This window comes from Opisthorchis viverrini (genome assembly GCF_000715545.1).
Source record: "Opisthorchis viverrini unplaced genomic scaffold opera_v5_614, whole genome shotgun sequence".
In the NCBI taxonomy this organism is placed as follows: domain Eukaryota; kingdom Metazoa; phylum Platyhelminthes; class Trematoda; order Opisthorchiida; family Opisthorchiidae; genus Opisthorchis; species Opisthorchis viverrini.
This window is the reverse complement of record NW_008752274.1, coordinates 36,693-63,923: the sequence shown is the minus strand read 5'-3', so window position 1 is coordinate 63,923 and position 27,231 is coordinate 36,693. Positions and strand designations below refer to the sequence as shown.

At 45.2% G+C, this 27,231-nt stretch overlaps 1 protein-coding gene across 1 annotated transcript in view; it reads left to right on the top strand.

Moving 5' to 3' along the window:
* T265_15568 (hypothetical protein) overlaps window positions 1-25,860 on the top strand; it is a gene marked incomplete at both ends in the record, with an annotated part of 67,096 nt that extends 41,236 nt beyond the window's left edge. The window contains 21 exon segments of the mRNA XM_009178636.1: window positions 1,232-1,657; window positions 2,447-2,656; window positions 4,643-5,047; window positions 6,214-6,866; window positions 6,904-6,984; window positions 7,208-7,427; window positions 7,508-7,876; window positions 8,816-9,057; window positions 11,974-12,097; window positions 12,260-12,369; window positions 13,831-13,924; window positions 14,265-14,299; window positions 15,153-15,269; window positions 15,951-17,082; window positions 18,472-19,146; window positions 19,722-20,431; window positions 20,636-20,918; window positions 21,131-21,630; window positions 22,169-22,581; window positions 23,422-23,982; window positions 25,477-25,860. Of these exon segments, the coding sequence (XP_009176900.1) occupies window positions 1,232-1,657; window positions 2,447-2,656; window positions 4,643-5,047; window positions 6,214-6,866; window positions 6,904-6,984; window positions 7,208-7,427; window positions 7,508-7,876; window positions 8,816-9,057; window positions 11,974-12,097; window positions 12,260-12,369; window positions 13,831-13,924; window positions 14,265-14,299; window positions 15,153-15,269; window positions 15,951-17,082; window positions 18,472-19,146; window positions 19,722-20,431; window positions 20,636-20,918; window positions 21,131-21,630; window positions 22,169-22,581; window positions 23,422-23,982; window positions 25,477-25,586 (7,470 nt within the window).
* Window positions 25,861-27,231: the final 1,371 nt, after the last annotated feature.

The following is a 27,231-nucleotide window of genomic DNA, read 5'->3' as shown; positions in this document are numbered from 1 at the left end:
TCGACTAATGCGGCCTTCACCTTCCATAATGCAGATGGTTGCCTTCTGCTTCACATCGGATCGATTTGGTACACCGACGCGACGTGACCTGAGATCCTGAAGCGAATTTGGGAGGCACTATTAAAAAGTACACAACAGTCTGAATAGATCGACTGCAGGTTCTAAAAGCAACATGTACGTGCATTTCTACAGCTTCTTCACGTTGCGCCTGGCGTACCACGGTTTTTGGAAGGTTTTCATCGAAGAAGCATGCAAGCTACCCGTGAAAAACCAATGTTTTTTAAAGTTACCAAATGATCTAATCCTAAAAAATCGATCAACAAGCGGCAGTTGAATGTGTTCGTCACTCCAAATGACAAATCACTAGTTGTTCGGGGGCCAGCCGTCCCTAATAACCGAACATTACATCATTTGGACGGATGTCACGTGCACGACACGGGCCAGACGAAGGCCTGCCCTGATTGGTCAGAATGCCAGCCAATCCGAGTCAAGCACCTTTGACTCGACGCTTCTCGCCCCCTCACGGACATTCTGGCACGACCTTGTGGAACACTCTGTGACTACCCTATCCATAAGGGGCTGTGTAGAGCTGCCGTGCCTTTTGATATACGATAGTGGGTGGAGCAGGAAGCCAAGGGACCGATACAGAGTTGCATGATCGTCCACCAAGTCACAACACTAGTGTAGACTGCAAAAAGTTTATTACAACGCCTATCCAGCCAGGTAGGTTGTGTTCTACCGAATTCACTCACAGGAACAATTATAGTGATGAACTGCGCACCACTAATTCGTTGTCTGGACTAATCAGTAGCGTAAAAAAACACCTTTAGCTGCCACATATTGTACTTGCACCCAGATCAGTCCTGCTTCTCAACTAGCCGGTCCGTTCTTACGGCAGGTAGATCTATCTAGTCACATTTCGCCTTTAGTTTAAGGTTGATTGGTTTATCACAAACGAACAGCACCCACTGGTACCCTTAAAGATTAAATTATACATCTAGGCAAATGTGCGCCAGATATATTGTTGTACGTACTCCCACCAATATGATAGCTCGCTCATTTTTGAACCACCTACAGGCTTGACAGTAGCGGATGAGGAGTAGCCTTTGAACTGTGTCGGCTGGGCGGGTTTTCAATTCCTAAGATATCGCATTCAGTTTTTCTCCTAAGGCCTTCCAAACAAACTATTTCTCGGAGTCATGACTATTTATCCTGCCTTCTCGTCATCTAGGTCTACATCAGTGGAAACTTATCCAGGAATCAAGAACTATACATGAAACTGGAACAGGCATTTTGTTGTAGTTTGCTCGCACCATTTCCTGACATTCGTGAGAAGTTCACCTCACTCTACTTGGAAGCATCGCAGCTTCAGTTTCCGCTCCAATCGGGTGCGAAAATTGCGGGCATTGATGCCACCACGTCACACCCGGATGTCACCTTTACAGAAGCCTCTCTGAACGAGTCTAGTTCCGCTGCCTCGTCACCACGTCCTGCAACGGATGCCGCTGGGGACAGAGAACCTGACCTGCTCGAAATGAACTCTCCGCTTGTGTGCCAATCTGCGTCCCTCCTGGTTCGTCTGCTTTTCCTGTTTGTCTCATGCAACTGGGATGAGGCACACTTTCGTGACGGGTTTTGGTTGTCCCTGTTCCTCGATGTGAGTGTTTATTTTTTCATCCTGGTTTGCATGCGTATGCTTTGATTACTTTGTGTCCACTCTTTCAGGAGGGTGCGGTCAATTCATTGTGCATTACAAGTATTTACATGCATTGATCTCTTAACAGACATTTTTAAACATTTTAAATTGACACTGACTAGTAACCAGACAGTTTCATATTCGAACCCAACCTCGGGTTCTCGAATGCTCCTGTCTCGCCTTGGACACGGTGACAACCTCCCAGATTTCGTGCTTTGATTTTCAGGAGTGGCTGTGCACCTAAGGAATACTACGGATGAACGTTTGTCCAGGTTTTCTTCACCATTCTTCTCTGCCTTCGTTTATTGATGTACAATTTGCTTGAAACAGCGGTGACCAGGTCATGAAATCTGTCTTGTGGCCTGCTTTCAAGTTCAGTATGGCTACTCATTCTGGTCAAACTAAACTTATCAATTTATTTATGCGTGGCGAGCTTTGTTTACACCTCTAGAGTACAGTTAACCGCAATCGAATTTCCATTCAACTAAGTGGGATAGGTGAAGTTAAAATTGCGGCTGAACGATTTTACACTTGTCATTGTAGTGGACGCAGCTAAATTTATTGTTCCGTTTCGCGTTCACAGTTTTTGTTTTGTAAATAGTATCCAATTTTTACGTCTGCCAGTTCACACAAATCCTTACTAAGACGCCCAGATATGTGATCTTTTCTATACCTCATTAATGTGGAGTAGTGAAATGTCTGCAATTGGTCATCCTGCAGGTTATTGCATTTTTTTGTTATTCATTCCAGGTTCTCCTCTGTGATGTGGACACGACTCTTCCACCGTGTCTTTCGGACACCTCTAACTGCTTTCCTGTCCCACCTGTTCTTACCCCAGTCACCGAGCAAACTACCTTGATTCGATCGGAGTCCGAATTGTTCAAGACCATGTCCAGTTCACAATCGGAACTTAACAGTTTGTTGGAACTGCAAACTAGAGGGCTAAAAGACATGGGTCGCGTGAGTCACTTTCGGTGTATGGTCTCTGTATCATCACAACGTACAGATAAGCTCAAGCACTCTCCAAACAACTAAGTGGCATAACTATCTGGGTTCCTTCCATTGTTCGTTCGCATGCAAAGTTGCATCTCCATAAGTCGTTCATAAGTTATTTCACCTACCCAGACGCAGATGACGAAAATTACCATTGCTGTTGTCAAGGTGTGTGTCATCTTTCCGGTTGCTTTGGGTCTCCGTATAATTACAAATGGCGTTCCAACAATTAGTTTCCATGCGGGGCGGCCAACGTTTCTACAGGTGTGCCAGTTCAGTTTCCTCAATAAAATGCTCATCTTAGACCACTTGGCACCTATGCATCGACTGGCTCCCTTTGATTCACGACAGTGGTTACCAACCTTCATCTGTGTGCCTCCATGACCGTTCGGTCCAAGTGGTTATAGCGCGAATTTACTGACCGGAAGGTCCGTGGTTCAAACCTGACCTCTACCTCTCGACTTCCCCTGTTTAGGCTTGGGCAACCTGGCAGTATCCTAGCCCTTGTGCTTCCTCCTGGTGGCATTGCAGTTAGGCACCGAAAGGGTGCTACATTTGAACGATTATTATTATTATCCTAACTGTTTGTCAAAATATCGTTCCCTCTTTCCGTAGATTTAGCACATAATTGAGTGTGTTAATACACTCGGGCTGCCTCAGAGGTAAGAGGACCACCTTTTTCAAAGAATCTTGTCAGTTCAGACTCTAGACAAGTTTCTAAGATGTACTGTACTCCCTCTCCTTTGCCAGGCTCCGAAAATTCCACATAAATTTAGCCCTTTTGTACTTCCAAAGGGGCAAATAACTATACGGTCTATTAGAGGGCGATTCGTACGGAGCAAGTCGTCATTCAGCAGGACAGGTTACCAGCAAGCTCGCCTCCGCAGCATAAGGAAGCTGAAGCAAAACGTCTTCCACATCCGCTTCGGTGCTATTTAAACTAGTAATGCCTAAGATTGATCTACAATTGTGCCAGGTGTCTGACAAGATGTCTCGAATTTGAGGATTGGTAGTTATTTGGATATAGACCTACGAAACGGCTCACCACTATCCGTTTTATCGTTTCGGATCACTCGGTCGCACAGCTGCGGCGCCGTTCAAAACCTGGACAACTGATCCAGGTAGTTCAAAATACGCTAGTCTCTATTTAACGACCCTTCCAATAATTTCTCCATCTCTAATGTTTTGACCCTGCTATAGTTTTTCCGAAACTAATTTTCACCTTACTAACACTCGATTTTGGTCGTACATTTACACACTGGTATTGGTTGGGGACTACTTTATTCCCACTAATAAGCACAATCTGGTTATTTTTTTGTTCGTTTGTGTACCGACACGACCATGTCAGCCAGTTAGTTATTGACGAATTGCACACCCGGGGAAACCATTTGTTTGTCTTTATGAGAAAACAAAAGTTGCATAGGCCAGTAAACGACCGAGCGCTTCTGAATTTATAGTATTTAGTAACAAAACGAAACCGTTTCAAACAAAAGGATGTTACACGAAGGTGGATAGCTAAATTTCGTAACACTCGCTTTGCGCTCTCCCTCTCCTAAAACTTATATTATTTCTTCCAATCCTTTTTCCTGAGGCTTTGGGGCCTTTGCATGGACTGTTTAATTCGTGGATGTATTTATTGCAGCCCGCCTTTCGATGGTAACCAATATTTTCGGTTCTACCGGTGGATACCATCTTTATATTTTTCAGTGCATTATTAGCTGCAAAACTTTCAGTCAGTAAGAAAGACCTCATATCCTATGTCCAGTCGTTTTCCGGCCAAGTTTATGCGTCCATTCCCTTGAATAGTAATCAAATGAAACCTCATCAGCTTGATCACATCCTTTGACTTTTCGTTTTTTCTTGTCTGTCTGACCGTTACCTTATACAAGTGATCATAAACAGATTTACATCCTGAAACTTAGTAAACCTTTCGTATATCTTTTTATCCACCAGGTAACCTTTCGTGAAGGTCTTCGAGGAGTGTTATGTCTGGCTCATCGGTCTCCAGCTTTGGCCAGCCACCTTTTCTCCCAACTTTGGCCACAACTATGGAACCGCCTGTTGTTACGGCAGACGCCTGTAGAATCAAGTTCGACCACAGACTCTGACTGTGTTACACCGACGCTGAATTTTGGGCCAGTAGATGAGGCTAGTGCTGATCCGCTAACGAACAGCTCTCAGAATCTGAGTGTTGCGGAAGTTCGTGCTTTCGTAATCCCTCAGCTTCTTCGTTTTCTAACCTCAGACCAACATGTTAATCCATCCGAACCGCAGCCGAGTGCATTGGGTGCTTTCTTGTCCAGTCTTGCGACTACTCCGGACTCCACCCTGTTATATCTTCCAGTACCGGCTATCAGTGTAAGACTTGATTATTGTGAAACCGATCCCTTACATTTCACCCATTAGTTTTTGTTTGTCAGCAGGATGGCTTTCAATCCTGACAGACTCCCCTGTCATCCATACAACACCGTACTCATTGACAGGCAGATCAATGGGAGTGTATTTTCAACCCGAAGATTTGAATCAAGTTTGATAAGGCTTTTGTACGATCATCCAAAACAAAAATAAGGTGAAACGATAGAATCTAAATTGGAAGCGAAAATAATAAAGCGGGATTTGAAGAAACTGAACAGTCCTCCATGATGTTGCTGCGCAAAAGGTCTGGTACCATTCTGGTCATTCGCGCTGATTACAACTCAGAATTGGATGAAGTCCCTTCTGGTAAACCGGATTTTGTCGTGAATTTGGTGTGATCGGATTCTATCTAGAAAAGTGTCCATGTTGTCATAAGAGCAGGAATTTATTCTTAGAAACTACATCCTACACCTCGATTGTACAGCGTTTCGAAAGTATACGCATAAAGTTACTTTGTAACACTGTCCTGTCCTTGCAGTCGTGGCTTATTCGTTGCTTAGCTGAGTACTTTGAACCGGTTAGATCCGGTCTCATTGCGTACAGTATCGAGAATTTCGGGATTGTTGAGACACTAATACTGGGAGCGAGGTACCAAGTTATCACCCAACTCGAATGGAAAGGTTGATTGAATCTCTCTAATAGGCCAATACGGGTTTGAAACTTCTCACTACCTATGTGCTAAGCATAATCCCGAAATTGAGTCAATCTTATTTCTTATTTACTTGAATGTCGAGCTTCACATATGTTGGAGTGATTACTCTTTTGCAGACTGTGATGCTTCAACTTAATGACCCGAGTAGGTTTAATTCAAGCACAGAGTCCTTCGACAGAAGTCATACCTCTGACCGGCATTCGAGAGTCGTATTTTCGAGTCTCGTCAAAGGACCGTGTTTTTTCTCATTTGTATTGTGTGCACTTGGGTCGCCACTGAAGACTTTCCATATTCTCGGCTCCTTCACATAGATTCCAATAAATAAATGATAAGATTTCCAATTGGACGGGCGTTGCGCTTCACTTTTTTTTACTGATCTTATTGTAGCATCTGTGGGCCTTGTTCATGTGGCCTGATTAACCTGTTTGATCCATCTTTCCTTTATTCTTCCCCACAGTACATTGGTTGTTCATACAACCAGTGGTACACCGTCGCCCTGTTTCTTGAATCTCTTTGTGCACGTGCCCTCAAGTCGCCAGGAGCGTCAGAATTTGTCTATTCGGTGGGTCTTCCTCCTCCGGAATCTGTGGACTCATCGACGGCGGGCTGTTTGAAGTTGAGCGACCTACCCTCGGGTGCGGCTGCGCTTTCACTCATAGCACTGTACGACAGTCTTGGAGAAGTTGATCATTTCACCGCCGCATGGTGGTACAGGTTTGCACTGAATGGATCTACTGAAAGTCGGTCGGCTTCGGTGCGGTCCAGTCCGTTCCTACGGTGTCTCGAATACGCAAAACACGGTCTCACCCTCCGCGCTTTGGAAGTAAGCTTAGACCAGTTAGCCGCCAACCAACCGTTAGGTTCCGGTCAACAAGCTTTAGAAAGTATTACAGTTGCGTCATCCGCGGCTGCTTCTTCCAACCGAACGGGTTCGTCAACCTCTACACGATACAGCACACCTTTCAGCACAAGCATCACTGTGGCTTCAGCTTTCGAACTATTTAGTGAGGATGTGAAACGGTCTCGCCAACCAACCGTTAGGTTCCGGTCAACAAGCTTTAGAAAGTATTACAGTTGCGTCATCCGCGGCTGCTTCTTCCAACCGAACGGGTTCGTCAACCTCTACACGATATAGCACACCTTTCAGCACAAGCATCACTGTGGCTTCAGCTTGCGAACTATTCAGTGAGCATGTGAACGGCTCTCGTCTCCACGATTATTGCGTGCGGTAAGTTAGTCTTGTGTAACACAAACTCCCTGTCTTCATTAGAAAAGAAGAGTGTGGATGGGCGTTCATATGAAACCATAGCCGGTATGCTTTCTTATTATTTACAAGTAGGTAGTGTACAATAATAAACCACTAATTATGAGTTTCAGACACAGCCCCACATAAGAGTCAAATAATTCGAAAAGATTTCCAGGACGATTTTATTTATCTTGTTTGATTGCAGCTATTTGAAGCAGTTGGGTCAATGGGATAGTTTGGACGCCTTGGCTTCCAGTTCCCAGACGAGTTCAGCATTTACAATGAGCGGACCGTCTGTTAGTGGACCGGGAGGCTCTACGACTGCCGGTGGGTCCAGTGTGGGCGGATCCGCTTACTGGGGGCTCAAAGCCGATGCCGCTTGGCGCAGAAGTGATTGGTCCGAGGTGTACTCCAGTTTGGCTCGGGTATGGTTTGTTCATGTTTCTTTGTGTTTTTTCGTCTTGCACATGTGGACATTGCTCACTTCCTTAAGTTCCTGTTTCAGTTGGCGAATGAATGTCCTCGTTCGGACTTGTGTCGCTACGCGTTGATCCAAGCAGCTGCCTGTGTAGCCGGTCGACGTGCTTCTGGTTTCAGCGGCAGTGCATCTGTAGTAGGTGGTTCGGACGTTGATGCTTACGGTAGTGGTAACCTTGGTCCATCCGCTATTGAAATTCAGTCTACTGTACCTGGCTCCCCAGCAGTTCCCATTTCCTCCAGTAGTTCAACCTCTGGAGCTTCGACGTCAACACACACTATGGTCACTATGCTGCAAGCTTCAGAACTGGAAAACCATCGGGTCATGACAACCATGCTCCGTGAATGGCGTCGACTCCCGATGATAGTTAACAATCAGCACATCCCATTACTCCAGGTAAGATGCACCTCTTTAGATTTGAAGGATTCCTGTGGTACGGTTACGGTAATCTCCTTTTGGCATATTTAGTTCTCCCTCACGCAACCCCATACCGTTTTGCCTCTGAAGCTTTTTTCGGCCTGAACGTGCCACTTCTCTCATGTCAAATTCTGGTTCTTTTTGATGGTACAGAGAAAATTGCTTCTCTATCATCCCGTAAAACGCCTCTCTCTACACCGCATTTTTCATGTCATCAACTTTGGATAGTCAATCTGCTAACAAAACGCTCTACTCTGAAGTGTTGCGAGTAATGATTTAATGTTTGTCCCAGTATCGCATCATTCATCAGTGGCAATAATAACAGTAAAAGTATTAATACAGCAGTACTCATACCCTTAAAGCATGTGCATACAATTTTGATGTGCGCTAGAGCAGATATTTCTTCGTTACCACATTAAATGTTCCTACGAAATTAAACGATTAGCGTAAATTTTGTAGAGAAATTACTCCGTAGCTAGACATTTGTCGGGTTTGAATACCCTCCACAACTTTGACCAGTTTCTGCAGTGGTCTCTGTAAACAGGTGTTACTCTGTTTGCTCACAGCATGAAGGAAGAAATAAGCGAAGCTCGTTCCGCTAAGCACAACACTATTTGGAATTGGTGATACGGTCTTGTTTTTAATGTGCTAGCCTTCATTTCGGGTGTGAAATGTCAAATTGTGTAGCTGGAACAGAGACACTAATTACTAGTGGAAGCGTTACAGCTACTCGTGGAAAACGGCAATGGTTCTACCGATGTTTCTGTTCTCGTGGGGAGTGAGAATTGTGCTTATTAGGTTCGCGCTGCGAAACAGTTGCAAGTAAAAAAGCTAACACGGATCAGAGTATTTCCAATGTTTTTTACTACGCTGATATTCAGTGGCATTTCCATTATCGCTTTTCCGCACCCCATGCAGACTGCACATAGAGCCGTGGAAATAGTGGAGGGTAATAGCTTGTTAGCTCAGTACTGTGGCGGTACTCTGGGTGGGCCGAATGCCACTCTACCCAGCTCGACCTATTCCGCTAGTCCGGGTCAATCCAGTTCAACACCGTCCTCAATTGGCGTTCCATCCACATCAAACGCTACTACCTCGGCGGCCGCATCCGTTGCCCTAAGAATGCATGAATACTATAAAACTATGTTCAAATCATGGCAGTAAGTTTCGTGCCTGATTTTCGTCCATCGGTGTGCTGTTTGTTACGTTATTCCGTGCATCGTCTCTGTTTTTTTTTCACACAGACACTTTACTACGTCTGACGGTGTTGGTGCATTTTTCAGGTTCATAGTTGGGACCACAGTTATACTTGACACAGCTTTCTATAACACGTTAAACAGCTCATTCAAATCAAGTGTCAAGTGACCCAGTGACGTTTGACAGATTAGTCAATAGAGTCACATGCGCCAAGGAAATCCAGCAATACGAAAATTGTCCATTGCTTATATGTGTCGTGTTGTTCAGGCACCTGAGGGAGGTGATGTGCTGGTTGCACATTTTTCCCGCCAGAGTTTTGTGACCATGAAGCTAACGCTATTGGATGAGCTGCCAGGAGGCTGTTTCAGGTAAAACTGCGGTCCCAACTATGAACCTGAAATGGTCCAAATCAATAGTTGGAGACCGTCAGACATGGCCCAGTCGCGCCCTCAATGGCGGTCATGCATCTAAGCAGTTGCCTTCAATGCATAGCTCCCTTCCCAGTTCCCCCACTTGACAGCCCACTGACAGTGCTGTACGTACGAATTTATCAGCTCTCGCCTCCAATAAGCAGCTATCTACCCCCACCCCCTCAAGTCATCGGTGAACGAAACTATGGCAGCCACAACCACTGTACGACAAGTACGCTGTTCTTGCAGCTGACAATGATGATGATGACTGGTCTGTTCTTCTTAACACGCCTGCGCGGCAAGGAGTCCACCGGACGTTTTTCAGCGTTTCTTATATTCTCAGACTTTTTGGTGTGCGAGTTATGCAAAAGGCCGTCTTATAACTTCTGTGCAAAAAGTGGCGACCGACAAAAATCCCCATTCTCTCCACTCCTACTTACTTTGGAGGCAATAAAACGAATGCCATATCTTCAAGGCCCTGGTGCTCAAATGGATGCTCACAAAAGTCCTGTCAGTCTGGAATATACAGGCGACATCGTTCTCGTCTTCGAACGGAAGATAGGTGTTTTTGGTTGATCTGACAAAATTCGTCCCATCCTTCGACATGCATTCTAAGCCCGCAAAGTGTAAGACTCTGAGTATAGACTGAACTCTGAGCATCACTGAACACACCACTTATAAAACAGGAAATTGGAGCGTTTTACCTATATCGGAAGTTGCGTAAGCTTAGATCATAGTGTGATTGATGACGTTATTGTACGAGTCCATAGGGGTTGGGTCGCGTTAGCTTATTAATAACACCAATGGTAGCAAGGTGGCATACCTGTGAACTCAAGGGATATGTGTATCGGGCTTTAATACGGGCTGTTTTGTTGTATGGCTGTGGGATGTGGTCTCTGCCGAAGACCCAAGTGAGGCGTCTTCAGGTCTCCGACCACCGTTGTCTCGGATTTATAGCTCATGTAGGCGAGATGGCTCAGTGGTAAGAGCGCGGATTAACTGACCGGAAGGTCTGTGATTCGAACCCGACCTCTGCCTCTCGACTTCCCCTGTCTAGGCTTGGGCAACCTGGCACTCCTCAGCCCTCATGCTTCCTTTGGGTGGCATGGCAGCCAGGTAACAAAGTGGTGTTACAGCTGAACGATTATTTTTTTATTTATTGTTTATCGGTGAATCCGCGAAGAGGCGATTCGGAAACGAGTGTGTAACCGGAACTTCAGTCGAAGGGTGTACGAAGCACAAAGCTCTGTTTGTTAGCCCATGTATTACCAATATCGAAAAGAGTGTTATCTGTTCCCGATTCAGAGTGCCGCAACCAAGGAAGTGGTCGGAATTTGACCTATCAGGTGGGTATGAAAGAGATAATGAAAAATTTGGGTGTTGATTCTACTCGACTTCCAGAGTAGGGTTAGCGTGATCCCTCCTGTGCATGGTTGTAGACGCCACAAAGTGTTATTCTTACTAATTTCTATCTAGATTCCCGGAATGGGTGTATGTACCTCGGGTGCACTAAATCCTTTCCGCATCCGCTTTCATTCCTTTCGTCACAATAAGCCTCTCAAGTGAATTGTGGTTTCCTGGCAGTTTTGAACGGTGATGTTATGCAGTTGGTGATGGTAACCACCGTAAACTAGTGAGAGGAAATCTAACGTTGATAGTAAATGGTACGTGAAAATATGTGCTAGATGTCTATGGTTCACTGGAGTTTGGATAACCATTAGCAGCAGCGGTGTGGTAACGAAGCGAATTTCTTTGGGTACAGTATGGAAAAATTTCGTCCTTTTGTGACGACCGTTTTCCGTCTTATCTTCTGAGACGACGGAATCAGTACCTCTAAAGAAACACCTATTCGAATTTAATCGAGCTTGTCATCATCCTCGTAGGCTCTTCGAAGACTTCACTCGAAAACGTTCAGAATCTCGGTGTATAACCTAAGCTGCTCTGTGGGGAGAAGGTTATTCCGAACGTGTCTGATATACAAACTTCATGCAGCATTTCGTAGAAGTTCAACGTGATGCCTCTGATGAATATCCTCAGCTTATTGCTTCCATGTCTGTTTGTTCGTTCATGAAAGGTCGAGTCCGCTGATCCCCCTTCAGAAACAATGAAGTTACTTAAGATTGGTATTGACAGTGTTCTCCAAGCGTTGTAGACCAATCGCTATTCAACCACTTTCGGTATTATCAAAGGAATACCAGAAGACAATCGCGGCAGTATCATTGTGTTCGTTTATTATCATGTCTTGCCCCAGCCTCACTTCTCAGACGATCCTCGTACCAATCAGCATACATCACCTGAGCAGGTTGCCTTTAGACTAATACTAAGCATGTGGATGGTGTTTTCAAATGCTATATCTTGCCATTGTGCTCACGTACACTTTCTTCTTTCTCAAACCGGTTCACATACCCCAGACAAGTAATCTGGCGATCTTTCTATCATATAGTTCGTGTGTCTTTCCATTCCGTCCAGGAGCCGTCCGCCTGCAATTGGCGATGATTTGGGTTTCTGGCACGATCTATTTTCGTGGCGCCAAGTCGTAGAAGAAACCATTATCAGCTGCCATCCGCATGTCCAAAAATTCGGTTCTGAACGGGTGAGCTACTTGTTACACCGTTTTCGGTACACACCTCGGCTGTTGAGGATTTCTCAACCATCTCCACCAACTCCTTTCGGTGAAACTCCGTGTCATCACAGAAAAATTTGCTTTACTTTTTGGGAATTTTACGTTTTTTCCAATTCACCTTTCCACCTACAGGCTAATTTGGTCGCCGTTTGTGAACGGGAACTGGCGTTCAGTCAGCTTCAGCTTGCACGAGGTGCACGAAAACATAACTTCCCAAGCATTGCACAGCAACATTTGGATCGGTGCGTTGCGTGTTTCAGTCTCAATTTTGGTTATTTAATCCGTCGTATTTGTGCCAGGTTAGAACTAGACCCCTTTCCTCTTGTTTTTATCTTCACACATTTGAGCTTTCTTCAGATCAATTAGTATTGCTGCCTGCCATCGGGGCACTGATGTTCAAACAATGCCTACTCTAGTCAGAGATTTGTTTTAATAGCATACAACGATTGCCAAGGAAGTTCCAAGTGGGACATTTTCTGAGGTGTTTGCCGGGGTGACTATCATTTGTGCGAAAGGTGAATTGTATTACCTTAAGCAGTAATGCTTTCACTGCGTTTTCAGTCGCAATATGTGTAATTTGTTTTATAATTTCTGGCAATATTGATAGTATGTAGATACAAACATGTGAATTACTTCCTACAGAAGTAGTTTTGTGGAAGGCTCTTTTTTCAAACATACAGATTCATGCCTGTAATTGCTGTCAGATTGTTTCAGTTGTCATCATCATCGACAGCGTGACATCAGTGTTCAACATCGGTGCTTCACTGCCGTACAACCATGATTTATTTGAAAGCCTTATTGTAAAGAAAAGAGTAAGGGTGGACGGGGAAGGGACTAAGTGCTAGCTTAACACAATCATTCCGAGGTGCCTACACCTCCAGACATTCACTCAGGCAATCTGGATAGAAACTGACAACAGGAACGCCACTGACATCGGTTGGCCGCCATATCTTGTAGGGTCTCCAACCGGGCACAGTGAGGTGTTATATATTTGCTCTGTTTTTCAAACGTTTCATCCTTTGTTGCTAAATCACTTTCTTCCGTTTCCAGCTCTCAGTGTCAGAGTTTTGGGTGAATAAAGCCTAGCTTTCGGGCCCTCAGTCTTTTCCATTGTCATTCTGATTGTCGTTGCACTCCGACGCACCGACCCACACGAGCCATGGTTCTCAGACAACGATTGTCGAACACCTGAGGACGTCTCAGTTCTGCTGCTCGAATGGGCCAAGTCTCACAGCCATACAACAAAACAGCCCGTACTGTAGCTTGATACACATCCATTTCAGATTCAGGGATAGACCATTTTGAGGCCATAGGTGTGTCAAGTTAGCAAACGCGGCCCGAGTCTTGCAGATTCGTGCATCCACCTCATCAGTCACACTACAATCTGAATTAATACAACTTACAATAGCCTATTAATTGACTGCAACAGGCTGCAGAAACGGATTGGAAGAAACGGTCTGTTTGATAAGTATACGTAGTTTCGGGCTTGCCTATTTAAAAGCACTGCTTTTACCGTTGACTCGCCAGGGCTTCAAAGCTTTCAAGATACTCCAATTACCGTCACTCACAAAACGCCGATATGGTCATCCATCCATAACATGTTTTATTTCAGTGTGTCGCGTAATGTTGCATTTTCCTTCCTAAATTTTAAAGTGACTTCATAAGTTCATTTTGGTCCATATGGCTGATTTTCTGCATTCTAGTTATACACGGATGAATCTTCCACCATTATTCGAGAAGACGAAACAGGAGATCAAACTGAAAATGTTTGACCTTCGCAAAGACGAGTTGCTCGAGGTAAGTGGAGCCGTTAACAATGATGATGGTTCCGTCACCTCCTAGTTCGTACCACTGGCTAGTACATCGTCTCAAAGTGCGCAGTAGTCCGACTGATGTACTATACGGACTGTATGTGCAGCTTCATCGATGGCGCGTAATCGATTGCTAGCTAGAAGCAAATTTTTGTCATCATACCGTCACTAGATGCACCATATATGTCATATTGAATATAAAGGTGCTTATGTGACGTTAGCTGCAAACCGCCTACCTTACAACCTTGTATGCACCATATTACCTTGAATTTGACGCATTCGTTTCCCATTGACAGTAAATATCGTACCACCCTTTTTCCTTTTAGGGTCTCGAGTTGATGGAGAAAACAAACATACAACAGTATGAGAAGAAAGACCGGGCGCAATTCTTCTGCTACAAGGCGGTATTCTTTTCCCACTTCAACAAGCAAGTCGTCACTTCTTTATATTCTTTTCATTCTGCAAGTCACTCCGTATTCTGGTTCATGCATTTGAAACCGTATATATATATATATATATAACTGTACTTTTCGTGAAGCTGAGAAAACTGTCTGGTGCACACATTAACGGAATTCTTTTCATCTTTTATACATTTTCTACCCTTTGCACCCTCGAGCCTCTTTTATATAACCTTTAAATGTTTTTCCCTCATGGATTTGATCGAGTTCAGTCTCCTCCCCCAGACTGATATGCTATCCTGCACTCTCTGGTTGAATTCACTGTGTGCGTTCCTCTTTAGCGCTTGAGCACTTTACTCCGTGACTTGGGGACATATTCTTCCCATGATTGCCACCGAAATATATATATTATATATAACTGTACTTTTCGTGAAGCTGAGAAAACTGTCTGGTGCACACATTAACGGAATTCTTTTCATCTTTTATACATTTTCTACCCTTTGCACCCTCGAGCCTCTTTTATATAACCTTTAAATGTTTTTCCCTCATGGATTTGATCGAGTTCAGTCTCCTCCCCCAGACTGATATGCTATCCTGCACTCTCTGGTTGAATTCACTGTGTGCGTTCCTCTTTAGCGCTTGAGCACTTTACTCCGTGACTTGGGGACATATTCTTCCCATGATTGCCACCGAAAGTATGGAAATTCATCATATAGGAAGTGGATATAAGCGACCACTGTATGGTGGTTGGCACTAAGAAAAGTACCATTTGTTTACATGAATCACCCATTTACTAATCTCGAGCCTTTTTTTCAGAGGGGACGAGGCCACCAAAAACTTTGGTTACGCCACACAAATGCAAGATAACCTTCATACCGTGTGGTCCATCTATGGGGACTTCTTGGAAAATGTCTACTCTGGATATCCAGCGACGTGAGCTTCGTTCATTGCCTTATTGTGACGTGATTAACTACTTTACTATATTCGATAGCCCGATGCTGATGGTGAACATCAGCGCTTACTTTCAATCGTTCATGTAAGGGTTAATCTTATTTTTTGCCTTCATGCCCTACTGAGACTAATCCTGATTCAGTAAATTTAATACGGTCATTGTTGGTCGATTTTCCTCCTTAGTCCTTGATGGCGGGCTACTGTTGATGTTATCCTTCTGTGAACATGCCAAAGAAGTCACACAATGCTGTTCCGTTGTCCCTAATTGTTAGTTGCCATCCTACCGACTTTGTTTGTTGCTTATCTATGGGCCTTTGTCCGAAACTTGAAATCTTATTCTCGGAATAGTCCTGCACCGATCCTTGTGGAAAATTTTGAAGGTTGCCGATTTTCGCATTGTAGTCGGCATCTCTAGGCTAACACTTACACCACCATCCTCCTACTTAGTGCTCTGTAAGAAACTTCGGTTCGGCTGCTGTTCTATTAGTCAGTCATAGGTGGGAGCCGTCGAAACCCAGGAAGCCTCCACTGCACTGCCCTAGGTCACTACAGCTAATTCTTTAGTTTACAGCTCAATGTGCCTTCTAGTTTATCACGTGTTGCTTTCCATTTGCCCTGTAATCAGTTTACATCTAATCACGAGTATTTTTCTTACTTGTGTAGAAAGCGAGAGCTTGCAGTTTCTACGACTGGGATATTTGCCATGCAGGCACTAATGGAAGCCGCCAGTGTGACTGGTGGGTCAGAGCGTCGCAGCCGCGCCGATGTCGCTAAATGTCTATGGTTGTTGACTCTAGACGATACCAAAGGACAGCAGCGCCTGGCACGCACTTTTGAAGAACGCTCTAGTCGAGTTCGACCTGATGCGTTTTTGCCCTGGCTACCGAACTTGGTATACAGCCTTCTCCGTCCAGAAGGTAGATTTGTTGCGTCCGCCTTACGTGGAGTGATTGCGTCCCACCCAACCATGCTTTACAATCTGCTTCGGGGATTGCAGCATCAGTTATCGACCGAAGTTCGTTACGATGATAAACTTGGACAGTTGTTGGAGAAGGAGAGTCCTGATTCCAATGCGTTTTTGTCCGCTTTGCGCTCGCGTGTTAGCGCTCTTGGCTCTCAAAGCAAAGATTCTGACGGGAAGCATTCACGAGGCCCATTTGCTTCTATGGGTACTTCCGGTGCAGAGTTGGACAGTCAGCAGCGGTCTGTCCCTGGTTCCTCAACATGCGGCACTAAGAGTATCAATACGACTTCCTCCAATGGATCTGCCTCTGCGTCAACGAACATCACTTCCGGTTCACACACGGCTGCTTCCAAAAAGAAAAAGCGTGTGATTGTTGTCATGCGTGGCGTAGAAGGTGAACGTCTTGCCGGGTCCGCAATAAGCCCTAGCCATCCAAAGTCCTTAGATGAATACGAATCAACTGATTCCCCCGTAAACTCCACAGGTGTCGCAAGAAAAACTGCTATTCGTGGCCACAATGCTTCGTCTGGGGCTGGAGGTGAAGAGGCAGCCGACGAGCCGGACGATGTTGATTTGGATGATGATAACGAAGATGGCGATACGGAGCGAGAGGACGTCGAAATGTTAAGCCAAACTGCCGTCGAAGGAAAAAGCGTCACTTCTGACGATAAATTTCCTGGGAATCTTGGCGCTAAAACAGGATCTGAACTGTCCACCGGTCCCGACTCCGAAGAGCAATCAGTCCCTACACAGAATGAAACAGTTGGTACACGTTGCTTGTCAGCGATGGTTGTTGAGAGCCTTCATCGAGTTAATGCGTTGATGAATCAGGTACGTTTACCTGGCTTTAGTCAAAAGTTTACTAACCGATCTTGCTACTCTATTTATCCCTGTGTTTGATCTTGGCATAAATTTTCTGTTTGTCGATACCCAACAACATTTTCGCGTATTGTTCCGAGTGCTCCAGTTCATGCACAATCGACCCCTTCTAGACCTCTTCTATCTAAAGCGACCACCTCGAGAAAGATGGGATATTCCTTTTTTTTCCTTCGTGGCGCATCTGATGAGTTCGAGCTGGTATTTCAATTGCTTACACTAGCGAAGGGGATAAATATAACTAAGCAACTATAGTCGAACGATTCGCCGTAGTTTAACGTCGATTTGGCGCTCCCGTGGTGGGGCATTCTGGACGACCAGTCGTATTTTACGACCCGTACCCAAGCCCTCATAAGGCTCCTAACATAACAGCGCATGCGTGGACGTATGACTGAGTAGACCTCACATTGGTCATCAGGAATTCCAATTCATAATTTCTGCCATGCGACGCTGGACTCAAACAACTAAATCGTGCGTTACATTTTTGAGAATCATGTACTCAAGAGATGTATCCTAGTTGACTGGTGATTAACAGATGCACCAACCTTATTCAGCTGGAAGGAAGGTATGTCTGAGGAGTGCAATCCACACTTTAACCCGTACTCAGCTGTGTGTTTCCAACCGAGTTTGATGTCGAACTTGAGTTACGACTAATGTCCACCCGGTTTGTGTCTTCAAGGTGAGAGTATGCAACACTGATTCGCCAGAACGGTGATCGCTCTGATTTGCACTGATAATTAACTCTTAGACCTCAGGCTAGTAATCCTATAGTTATGGAGAAAGTGCACGGTGCAAAGAGGATTATCCGTAATCTCCTAACTGGTCACAGTCTTTATGTGTGGAGAGATAGGAAAAAGAATAGGCGTGAATTTAGGCTAAAGTTATCGAGAGAAGAATTCTACCTTCATTTCCGGATCAACTGTTAAAAGGTGCGGAGGTCACTTGGGCTGTACACTGGTGTGCAGTACACACAATGTTAGATCTCGATTGGGTTTCCGAACCAAACTGTTACGTTGAGCGAAGGCAGCTTTGTGCATCCATTTTTTCAGTAATTTACCTTGAGGAGTGACTGGCGTGTACTTCGGCGATCATGTGCCTTTAGTCTTTTGGCCTTTACATGAGTATGCCTTGAACACGTCCGCGTTATACCTGAGCACGTTCTACTATAGATAACGCGTTATGAATGACGTTCAGTCAGCCGCGCATCAAAAAAAAACCATGCGTATTAAATTGAACCATTCGAATCGCGCAAATGCGGATTCGGTCTTCAGTGTTGGCATCATTCGGTCAGCTTTTTGTTTGTGATTTATGCATATGTAATTGCCAACTGTTTCCGTCTTTCAGTTACGCCGACGTCATGCTGTACGTATCTACGCTCTGGATTTGTTCACCAATGAAGTGGGTGGAAAGTTGCAGCCAACTTGGGCTGAACAACTCCTAGCCCAGCTTTGTTCCACCTTAGACTACCTCCATCGATTATCATGGGCTACTGTCTCACCTGGCAGATCTTGGCGTATTAAAAACCTGACGAAACTGTGTATCCCCAACTGGTTGGCATCCGAGTTACGGTTTATCGGCACATCTTGTGGCCTGCGGATTCAATCACCGTTCCAAGAAGATGATGCGTTTCTCAAAGATCCCCCTTTGCTCTCACCGCCCATTACTTCGCCCAGTCGGGAATCCGTCAAACCGTCAACCAGTCGTGAAAGGTCCAGCTCTTCCTCCGAATCTGAATCGGAATTAGAAGACGTTAAACCACCGGTCAGAAGTAAATTGAGTGATGAGTCGCCAGGTCGATCAAAGGGTGACGCTGCTAACAAAGGCGTTACCAAGGGAGGCCGAACCACAATATCGAAGCCTTCTAGCGTGCAGTGGACAACCAGTATGCCAGCATACGATGAAGTTGAAAATCTAATGACTACCAAGCTAGCAGCCGAGGCGCTGGCTGATCCGTGGTTTTCCTACATACGCGAGCGATTAGCAAACGAGATGAGTGACCTAGAAGGACGTCCCATACTGGTAAGTAATTTTCGAGTGGAAAGCCCAACAGTCGTAATACGCGTGCATCCTTTCAGATATACATTATCAAGATTTTCTTCACAGCATTATACTCCTAGAACCGATGCCCTGATTGGGACCAGTATCCTTGCAAGTACTTAGAAGTCATGTTTTGATAATTCAAATGAGCCCTTTTATTTGCTTTCGAATACGATTACCTCTGGCTCCATAAGCTTTACAGTCTTAAAACTACCGGAGAATTGGTACGAATGGGTGTTTGCTCGTCTTAGCAAGCTGCTTCTTCTTGTGACTCCATTGTTAACCGAAATTCGCTTTGCATCTGCTTTTTCACCACTATCTTTGAGGATGATACGCCGTTAAGCCAAAAGGTCCATAGTTCGTCTTCACTTTTGACTTGATAAGGCTGCGGCTCAGTTGGATGATTTTTTGGAGTGGCTTATTAGCCACTACCACACTATTCGATTGGACTTTTGTGCTTAACTGACCCATACCATTGTTGGGGAAGGGATTCACATTCTTCAGTAGCTACAGTGTTATGACCTCATGTTCTCACGCGTTCTTTTCCCGCCATTTAGGATGTGATTCAACGACTGACTCGTTGTTGGATCCCGTTGGTGGAGGCGCGTGTTGCCCGGTTACCTGCTCGTTTACACCTTTCCGACTGTGGTGCCATCCGCCTTCTAGAGATGTCTAGTCTCATTGTGGGTAACCACATGCCACTTGTATCGCCAAACACTGGTTGTGCATCACCCACCCCGTCAACGCTACCTGGCTCTCCATGTCTGGAACTACCAGGTCAATCTGGATTATTTCAAGGGGCCGCGAGTGCAGTCCACTCTCTAGCCGTTGGCCCGCTAATGCAAGCGCAAATCACAAATACCGCAAATTCTGGCCTCTCCTCGCATTTGGTCATCGCCGACGTGTTACCCCATGTCGCTCGAATCCGCTGCTCAGCCGGACGTATGTCCCCACCGGCACGTCGACTGGGTATCCGTGCCAGCAATGGGCGTGTGTTCTATTATGATCTCGCCTGCCTTGGACACCTGATCACATCGAACACAGCTGCTATTCAGCATGAAGCACTTGCGGGTGCACGAACTCAGTTTCTTACCATGGCTCGTGGTCGGGCTTCGACTTTAGGCCACCTAACTTCTGAAGGCCTTTGTGGCCCTGCCTACAAACGGTGGCGTCAAAATGGACCTTTGCAGCTCTTCCAATTGATTAATGATGCGTTAGCTACCCAACCGGAAACCGCCAAACGAAATCTATCACTTTTTGTTCCAAGGTCAGTCGGTTCACCTCTTTTGTGGTTATCACTAAATGTTTTCAGCTGCACTTAAGTCTATAATAGTCCGAGTACTGTTTTGGCAATTTCGCATCCACTTACCAAGTAAACCTTAAAATGTCGAATCGCCTAAACGGCTAGGCCGAGTGCCGTACCTTTCTGGATATCTTCTGCCTAACAGTTCGTTTATTTTTCTATTTCCAGAATAATGGAAGTCGGTCCGATGGGGCTGTGCCTAACGGAGGTCGGTGCCTCTGCACCTGCTTCGAATGTTGTTAATGCATGTGCACATCCACTTCCTTCGGCTAATCCCGTCAGCGCTCGAGGTCTCACTGTTTTAACCCGTCCACCTCCCCTATCCGCAGTAAGTGGCGTAAATTCTGGCTGCGCGACTTCAGCTGGTACAAAAGGTAGGCCACCGTCGTGGGCACTACCTTTCGATCGTATTGAGGCCACTGGTGGACCGAATTCGGATGCACATCAACAGGTAAGTTACTCGTTGAAAAGTAACTACTGAAGTAGTCAATCGGAATCAAAACTCCACCTAGGCCCAGCAGCAACACTGACCCCTCTAACGGTTCGCACTGGTGTGCGGTAATATGAACCGTACCCTTCTTTCTGTTTTGCACACTGTGCTTTACTTATTCCTTGTGTTTGCCCAAACCGATTCCTGTCATATTTCTTTATGTCCCATCATAGTTCCCCTACAAAGCTTCCCTACCGAATCCTCCACCGGCTCCAGTCCCTTCAGTCATTGGAACAACGGGATCTGGGGTGTGCAACACAGCAGGAGGAAGCTCCGCGGTTGCTGCGGAAGCAATTGGTCGTCCTTCTGGCGTTGATGCTGGTTGCCATCCCGCTTGTATAACCTTATCTGGAATATTGGAACACTCCTGTACTACTTGGAAGCACCACACAATATCGACTACCCCAACCAACTCTACTGTTACCAGTGACCATACTTCTCGGTCAGTCGTACTAGATTCAGCGGGAAATGTTGTCAAAAACTCTTCGCTTCCCAGCAGTCAACAATACGCAACGCCTCGTGAATTAGTTTGTTCCTATTACGAGTATCTTATGGATGTGGTAAAGCATACACCAAGAACCAAAGTTGACACAGCATTCTTGGTCAACTTGTTCACCAAACTATCCGACCGTATGCCTCATTATCCTCATCTGAGAAGTCCAGTTGCTTCAACGTAAGTTCACTGTAATGGTGTTTCCAAGTTTGAGAGATGTACGACAGGACCCGCGCGTATTCGTTACGATCAGAGGCACTCATTTTCTCGCTTGTTCACGTATTTTCCAGTTGAGGTCCATGTTGTTTAGAACTGTGGTATTTCCTTAGGTAAGTGAAGGATTCGAGCTTCTGCCTCAACTTCTTATCGCATTCGTCATTCGATGACACTAGAAAGGTCTGGAAACAGAGCAATATCATTTATTCGAACTCAGAGTACTAGGGTCTGGCGAACGAGCGAACGGAGGTTAGGAACCATGTCAACATCAGGGGATACAAATAGTGCGGTTTGTGTAAACTTTCACCATAGATCCATAACTTCCGATTATGCTTAGTGGTTGTTTCGTTCCTCAGTGACAAGCCACCGGGTTTTCGCTTGCATGATTCATATACTAGAAGATGTGAAGATCGTCAGAACTATATTCATAGGATATTGTCTGTGCATCTTTCTCCATAATTACAACTGATTTGAGCACTTGCATCTTCCCCTCATACAACAGGCTAGGAGTACTCCCCGAATCGGAATGTCTTCCTAGTGAGTACTCTGAAAGTACACCTGCAGAATTCAAACGCGGTTCCCTAGTTCGCCGGTGGGCTGCATACCGTATGTTGGACGCCGAGAGCTACTGGCTTCTGCGGCACTCGGTTGCTGCTCATCTCGGTCTTATTGCACTGATGGAACAATTGTTTCATCTGACACCTCTCCATCCCGGCTGTCTGGTCGTAGATGCGCGCTCTGGGCGAGCTGATGCTCGTCAGTTGGCGTTCAATTTGCCTCACAACGTTGACATGACACTAGATTTGAATTTACGTTCCCAGTTATCATCTGGTGTTTCTGATAAATCTGGACCCTCAACGCAGTTGGCTGTGTGCTTCACAAACGCAATGACGCTACGTGCGCCAAAATCATGCAGTAAGTTCACCATTTTCCCGCTATCAAAAGAGCACTGAACTCTCATTTGGCTTCATCTCGTTAGTGAGCATAGTTCCCCTAAAAGACGCGTTCAAACCTCAATAAAATGAAAATCCTCCACCGTCTTGCAAATTTTGTCGTCATTCTCATGGGTTCAGTGACCATCCGAAATTATTTCGTGCAGATTTCGACTCTCATTTGTTTACGGAAGGTAATTTGCACCTCTGAAAGCAGCGGCGGTATCTTTTCAAGTAGACCTCGGACATGTGCGATGAACCTGTTCTGCATAACCATTGTTTATGGATTGAAGAAGTTACGAGTTCATACTCACACTTCTCTTGTCTAGATTACTTCCGCGACCCATCTCGGTCCCCTTCTGGCATGCGAATAGATGGCTGTTAAACATACCTGGTGTTATAGCTAAAAGCACGCTCGCGTTTTCATTTTGTAATGACATCTTAGAGAATTTGATACGACTTGAATATTTGCACTAGAGTGAGATTAGCTATCGCCCATCAATCTGCCATTTGGTCACATAATGTTTGGTTGCACTGATCACGTAGCATACCGTGTAGATACCGAAAGAAAAAAGGAATCAAAGTGAGTTGAAGAGTTAGTACGTGAGTCCAAATTTAAATATTTTCGTCACTGCAGGAAGTCCCCTTTAATCAGCAAAAGGTGAACCTTTTAAACGTCTCTGTTTCGCGCAGCCCACTGCTGAACCATTTTCAGATGCCCGTGAAAGGATTTATGTGATCTTACCCTTTACACCTTCCTTTTGATAAATTTTATTTTAAAATCGGAATGCTCAGACTTTGAAGTTGTTTAATTTTTCCTCAGGTGAACGATCCACCAGTAAACCAGACACCATGAATGACACTCACCACACAGTGAACTCCAGTAGTTCGTTCTGGCGCATCACTGCCAATCCTGTTCCGTTCCGACTCACGCCAAATTTAGCCGGATTTATATGTTTGCCGGGAGCGCCAACAAATACCGGCCCGTTTGCTGCTAGTTACACTACTGCTGCCCAAGCATTACACAATTCACAGCGTTCTCACTCGTTAAGCAGCTTATATCGGACAATACTTCGTGGGGACTATATCCTGTGGCATCGAGGCCGACAAGCCGCGGTTCATGCATTCCAACTATTGATAGGCGAACAACCATGGCCGTCGGATCCCCTACCAAGCAGTGACTCTGATTCAGACGAAACTGAAGGTGGAACCAGACGGAAAACCAAATTGTTTGATGAACTTGGTGTAACTGCTTTGCGTTCAAGTCATGTGGAACGTGAGACAGAGCAAATATCTACTGTCACCCTTGTCCCTGATTTGACGAATGAGCACCTCATTCAGCTGATTTCCTTCACCGTCGACGCTATGCAGGGGACGCTAAAAAGTGAGTTAATTGTATCGTATCATGAGAGTTTTCAAAACGTTCTTTGTCGTTTTGACGCTTAAAGCCAAAGGTTAAAAGAGACAGGGCCCGCAAGGTTACTGATTGCAAGTGGGATGTCTTTAGATGCCGTCCTTGAGGTAGGCCCAAACCATAACCATTGCTTGTGACTGATGCGACAATCTAACTTCCCCCATCGCAAACAGTTGGAAATCCATCCCGTCACATTGCAGCAGAAATAGTTTGTACGAATGTGAGAAAGCCTGTTGCGTAAGCTGTCACCATTGATCCAACGACAGCTATTAGCAAAGCTAACTAGTGAATATGATAGTCACATTTATAACACTCCATTAATCTAACACCTTTTGTCAATTTTGATGTTATTGCGACAATCCCCTCATACTTTTGGAATACTACTCACTGGATTTCGGAAGTATTTTCATTTTAGGGGTCTTATTTGGTGACTTGTCTCCAGTCTATAGGGTGAACACATGCTTTGAATCTAAAAATCTTGTCTCTGATAGAATTTTCAGGATATTCGAATCGAGTCTCTTGAAACCTGTAACGAACTTTGGAGGGGAGATGGCGAACAGAATTTCGGCGCACAGTTTAGTCCAAATCCCTCATGGAAGGCATAAAAAAATTCAGCTGCACCGCGTGTCCGATGCCATGTCTTCTCAGGTTTAGTCGAAGTTATGGAACCTTTCCGGCATAGCTTTAGCTGTTTATTCACCCGATTCGTGTGGAGCTCCCCAGTTGCAGAGTGGCCATTCTCGCCCTTCTAGAGTCTACGATTGTATTCCCCGAGGACTGTTTATATCCCTCAATAAAAGCCTCTAATCGGACCAAAATAGTATCAGTGAACGTATCAGGGGCTACACTGCAGTTTTGAAAATGATTCGTGAGCAGCAAGCCAACATGTGTATGGCTTTACCCAACCAGCTTAACCTTACAATGCGCTCAAATTAAAAGCATTTCACAGTCGAAGTTGAGTTTCTCATTCTCAATATCACATCTTTGATATCATCCATTATGTGGTAGATTCTCATCGTGTCAGTCTCGTACGCCAGACACTAGTATTAATGAATGATCTATCAAAAGATGCCAAAGACGAGTGGTCTTTCGGGTTCTGGTAAGTTTCCAAGAAAACCCCAGTTAGTCTGTTCGCTAAACTGTGTTAATTAGATTGCGAGATTCTCATCATCAGACTAGATGGCATCGGTGTATTGCTTTGTTCTGATAACCATGGTGTCTCAGGTCGGACAATCAGGCGGTGCAATGCGTCACTGTGATTGGGTGGGATTCATTCCCACAGACACCGCTTCACAAGAACTTGCTGATGATGTCATCTTGATTGGTAGTGGGACGCTTGTGACGAAACTGCCCAACTCAGCGCTCAAACCAATGATGAACTAGAATTTTATCGAAATTCTACCGAAATCACCATCTGGTTATCAAATGCTAATTATCGTGAACGCTTATTACTGTTTACCGCAGCCGTCTCGGAATATTCTGCGCCGGAGCCGAATTCGTGGAATTTTATGAACTTGGCTACAGATCCATCCAGGTTGGTACAAATGAGTCCAGACTGGCTACCATGGCTATGAAGAACCGTGGTAGACACTGTACTTCTCACCGCATTTACATGTACATAATTGCTTTTCCCCCCCAAAAAAAAAACGAAAAAAAACCGTTCCACTTCCACGTTCCCTGGATGAACGATCACCCGTGTCGTCAGGTGATGGCCTTTCCCATTTGTATAATCCCACCCATCATCGTTGCACCACCATATCGATACACAACTTCCGTATTTTGATACATTTCAAACTTTGAATCGACTTAGTTGTCAGTGAATTATTGAGTTCGAATGTTCATAAACGCTTTTCATTCCTCAACAATCCTTATTTTTCTCTAAACCGGTAGGCAGTGATGTGTTGTAAAACAAGGCGATTCCTCGAAACTGACTAGCTATTTTTCATCTCGATTGGAGGATGAGGTTTCTGGTCCTAGTTGGTGCTCAGTCCATCAGAAGACTGTTTGGTTGACTGTTTAAGCCGTTTGCATCAGGACAATGTGGTCGCATTCCGTCTTCAAGCAACTGGCTCATTTCATTTTACGTAATATATGTTGTGCGCGAGATGGTTGTTTTCACTGCTCGTGACTAGTTGTCACTCTCTGCTCACGTCTCTGGTCAGAAGCTAAAATATCGATGGTGAGCGTTGTACAACGAGCTTCCAGTAGACGGACTGTGACATCACATCACTGTTTCCAGTGACACGTTCTGTCTTTTGAAGACCTAAAGAGATCAGCTGGTATCTCTCAACTAACAGGGTATTTTGTCGAACTTACCGAAGGGAGCGTGATACCTAGAAGTCTGTTCGAGTAGTTTCGGTGTAAATGGACGACCTTTGTCTCTCAGGTATGATGCCATTCAACGACACGTAGTGTTCGCCTTCATAACTCACCATTATGAATTTTTCCGAATCCTGCACTTTCAAGCGTGGACGACCTTTGTCTCTCATGTATGATGCCATTCAACGACACCTAGTGTTCGCCTTCATAACTCACCATTCTGAATTTTTCCGAATCCTGCACTTTCAAGCTCTGCACAATGGCGTTATATCCAGCGGACGAGAACCACTCCAAGACAAAGCCGACTGCTTTTAAGCAACACGTTGTCCTCTAGTATGATGCTCGAGTAAGACAACAGAGGCTTCTATCCCCAGTATGCCCGATGAGCCGGCATGGCTTAAGGCGCAAACCTAATCAGAAGTTCCATGATTTCAACCGAACCTCCGCATCTCGACAGCTCCGGCCTGGGCTTTGGCAACCCGGCAGTAACTCAGTTCTCGTGCTTCCTTCGGATGACACATCAGCTGGGCACTGAACGCCTCCTTTTTTGTCCGCTGACTGGTTCGCCATAGGAACTGTCGTGGAGGTTACTTGAGGTGTACTTGGACGGGACCAAAAAAGTAGTTAATTTTGTTCGTGCACTTGAGTAGCGATTCTCCGTGAGGAAAAAAATGAGTTGTACGTCATCTGAATCTGCGAATCAAGCATAAAATGAAGCTACACGGCAACATCCCGAGGCCAAAGGCCATGCATGTGCGTATTTTTCCACCAAAGACCAGAGATAATCTTTGCCTCGGAACTGCTCAATGACACTGCCGTTTGTACAGCAAACTGAGCAAAAAGTGAACAAAGCGGCGTGTGCTCACAGATTCGTAAACGATGCAGGTCTAACAGGGGAGA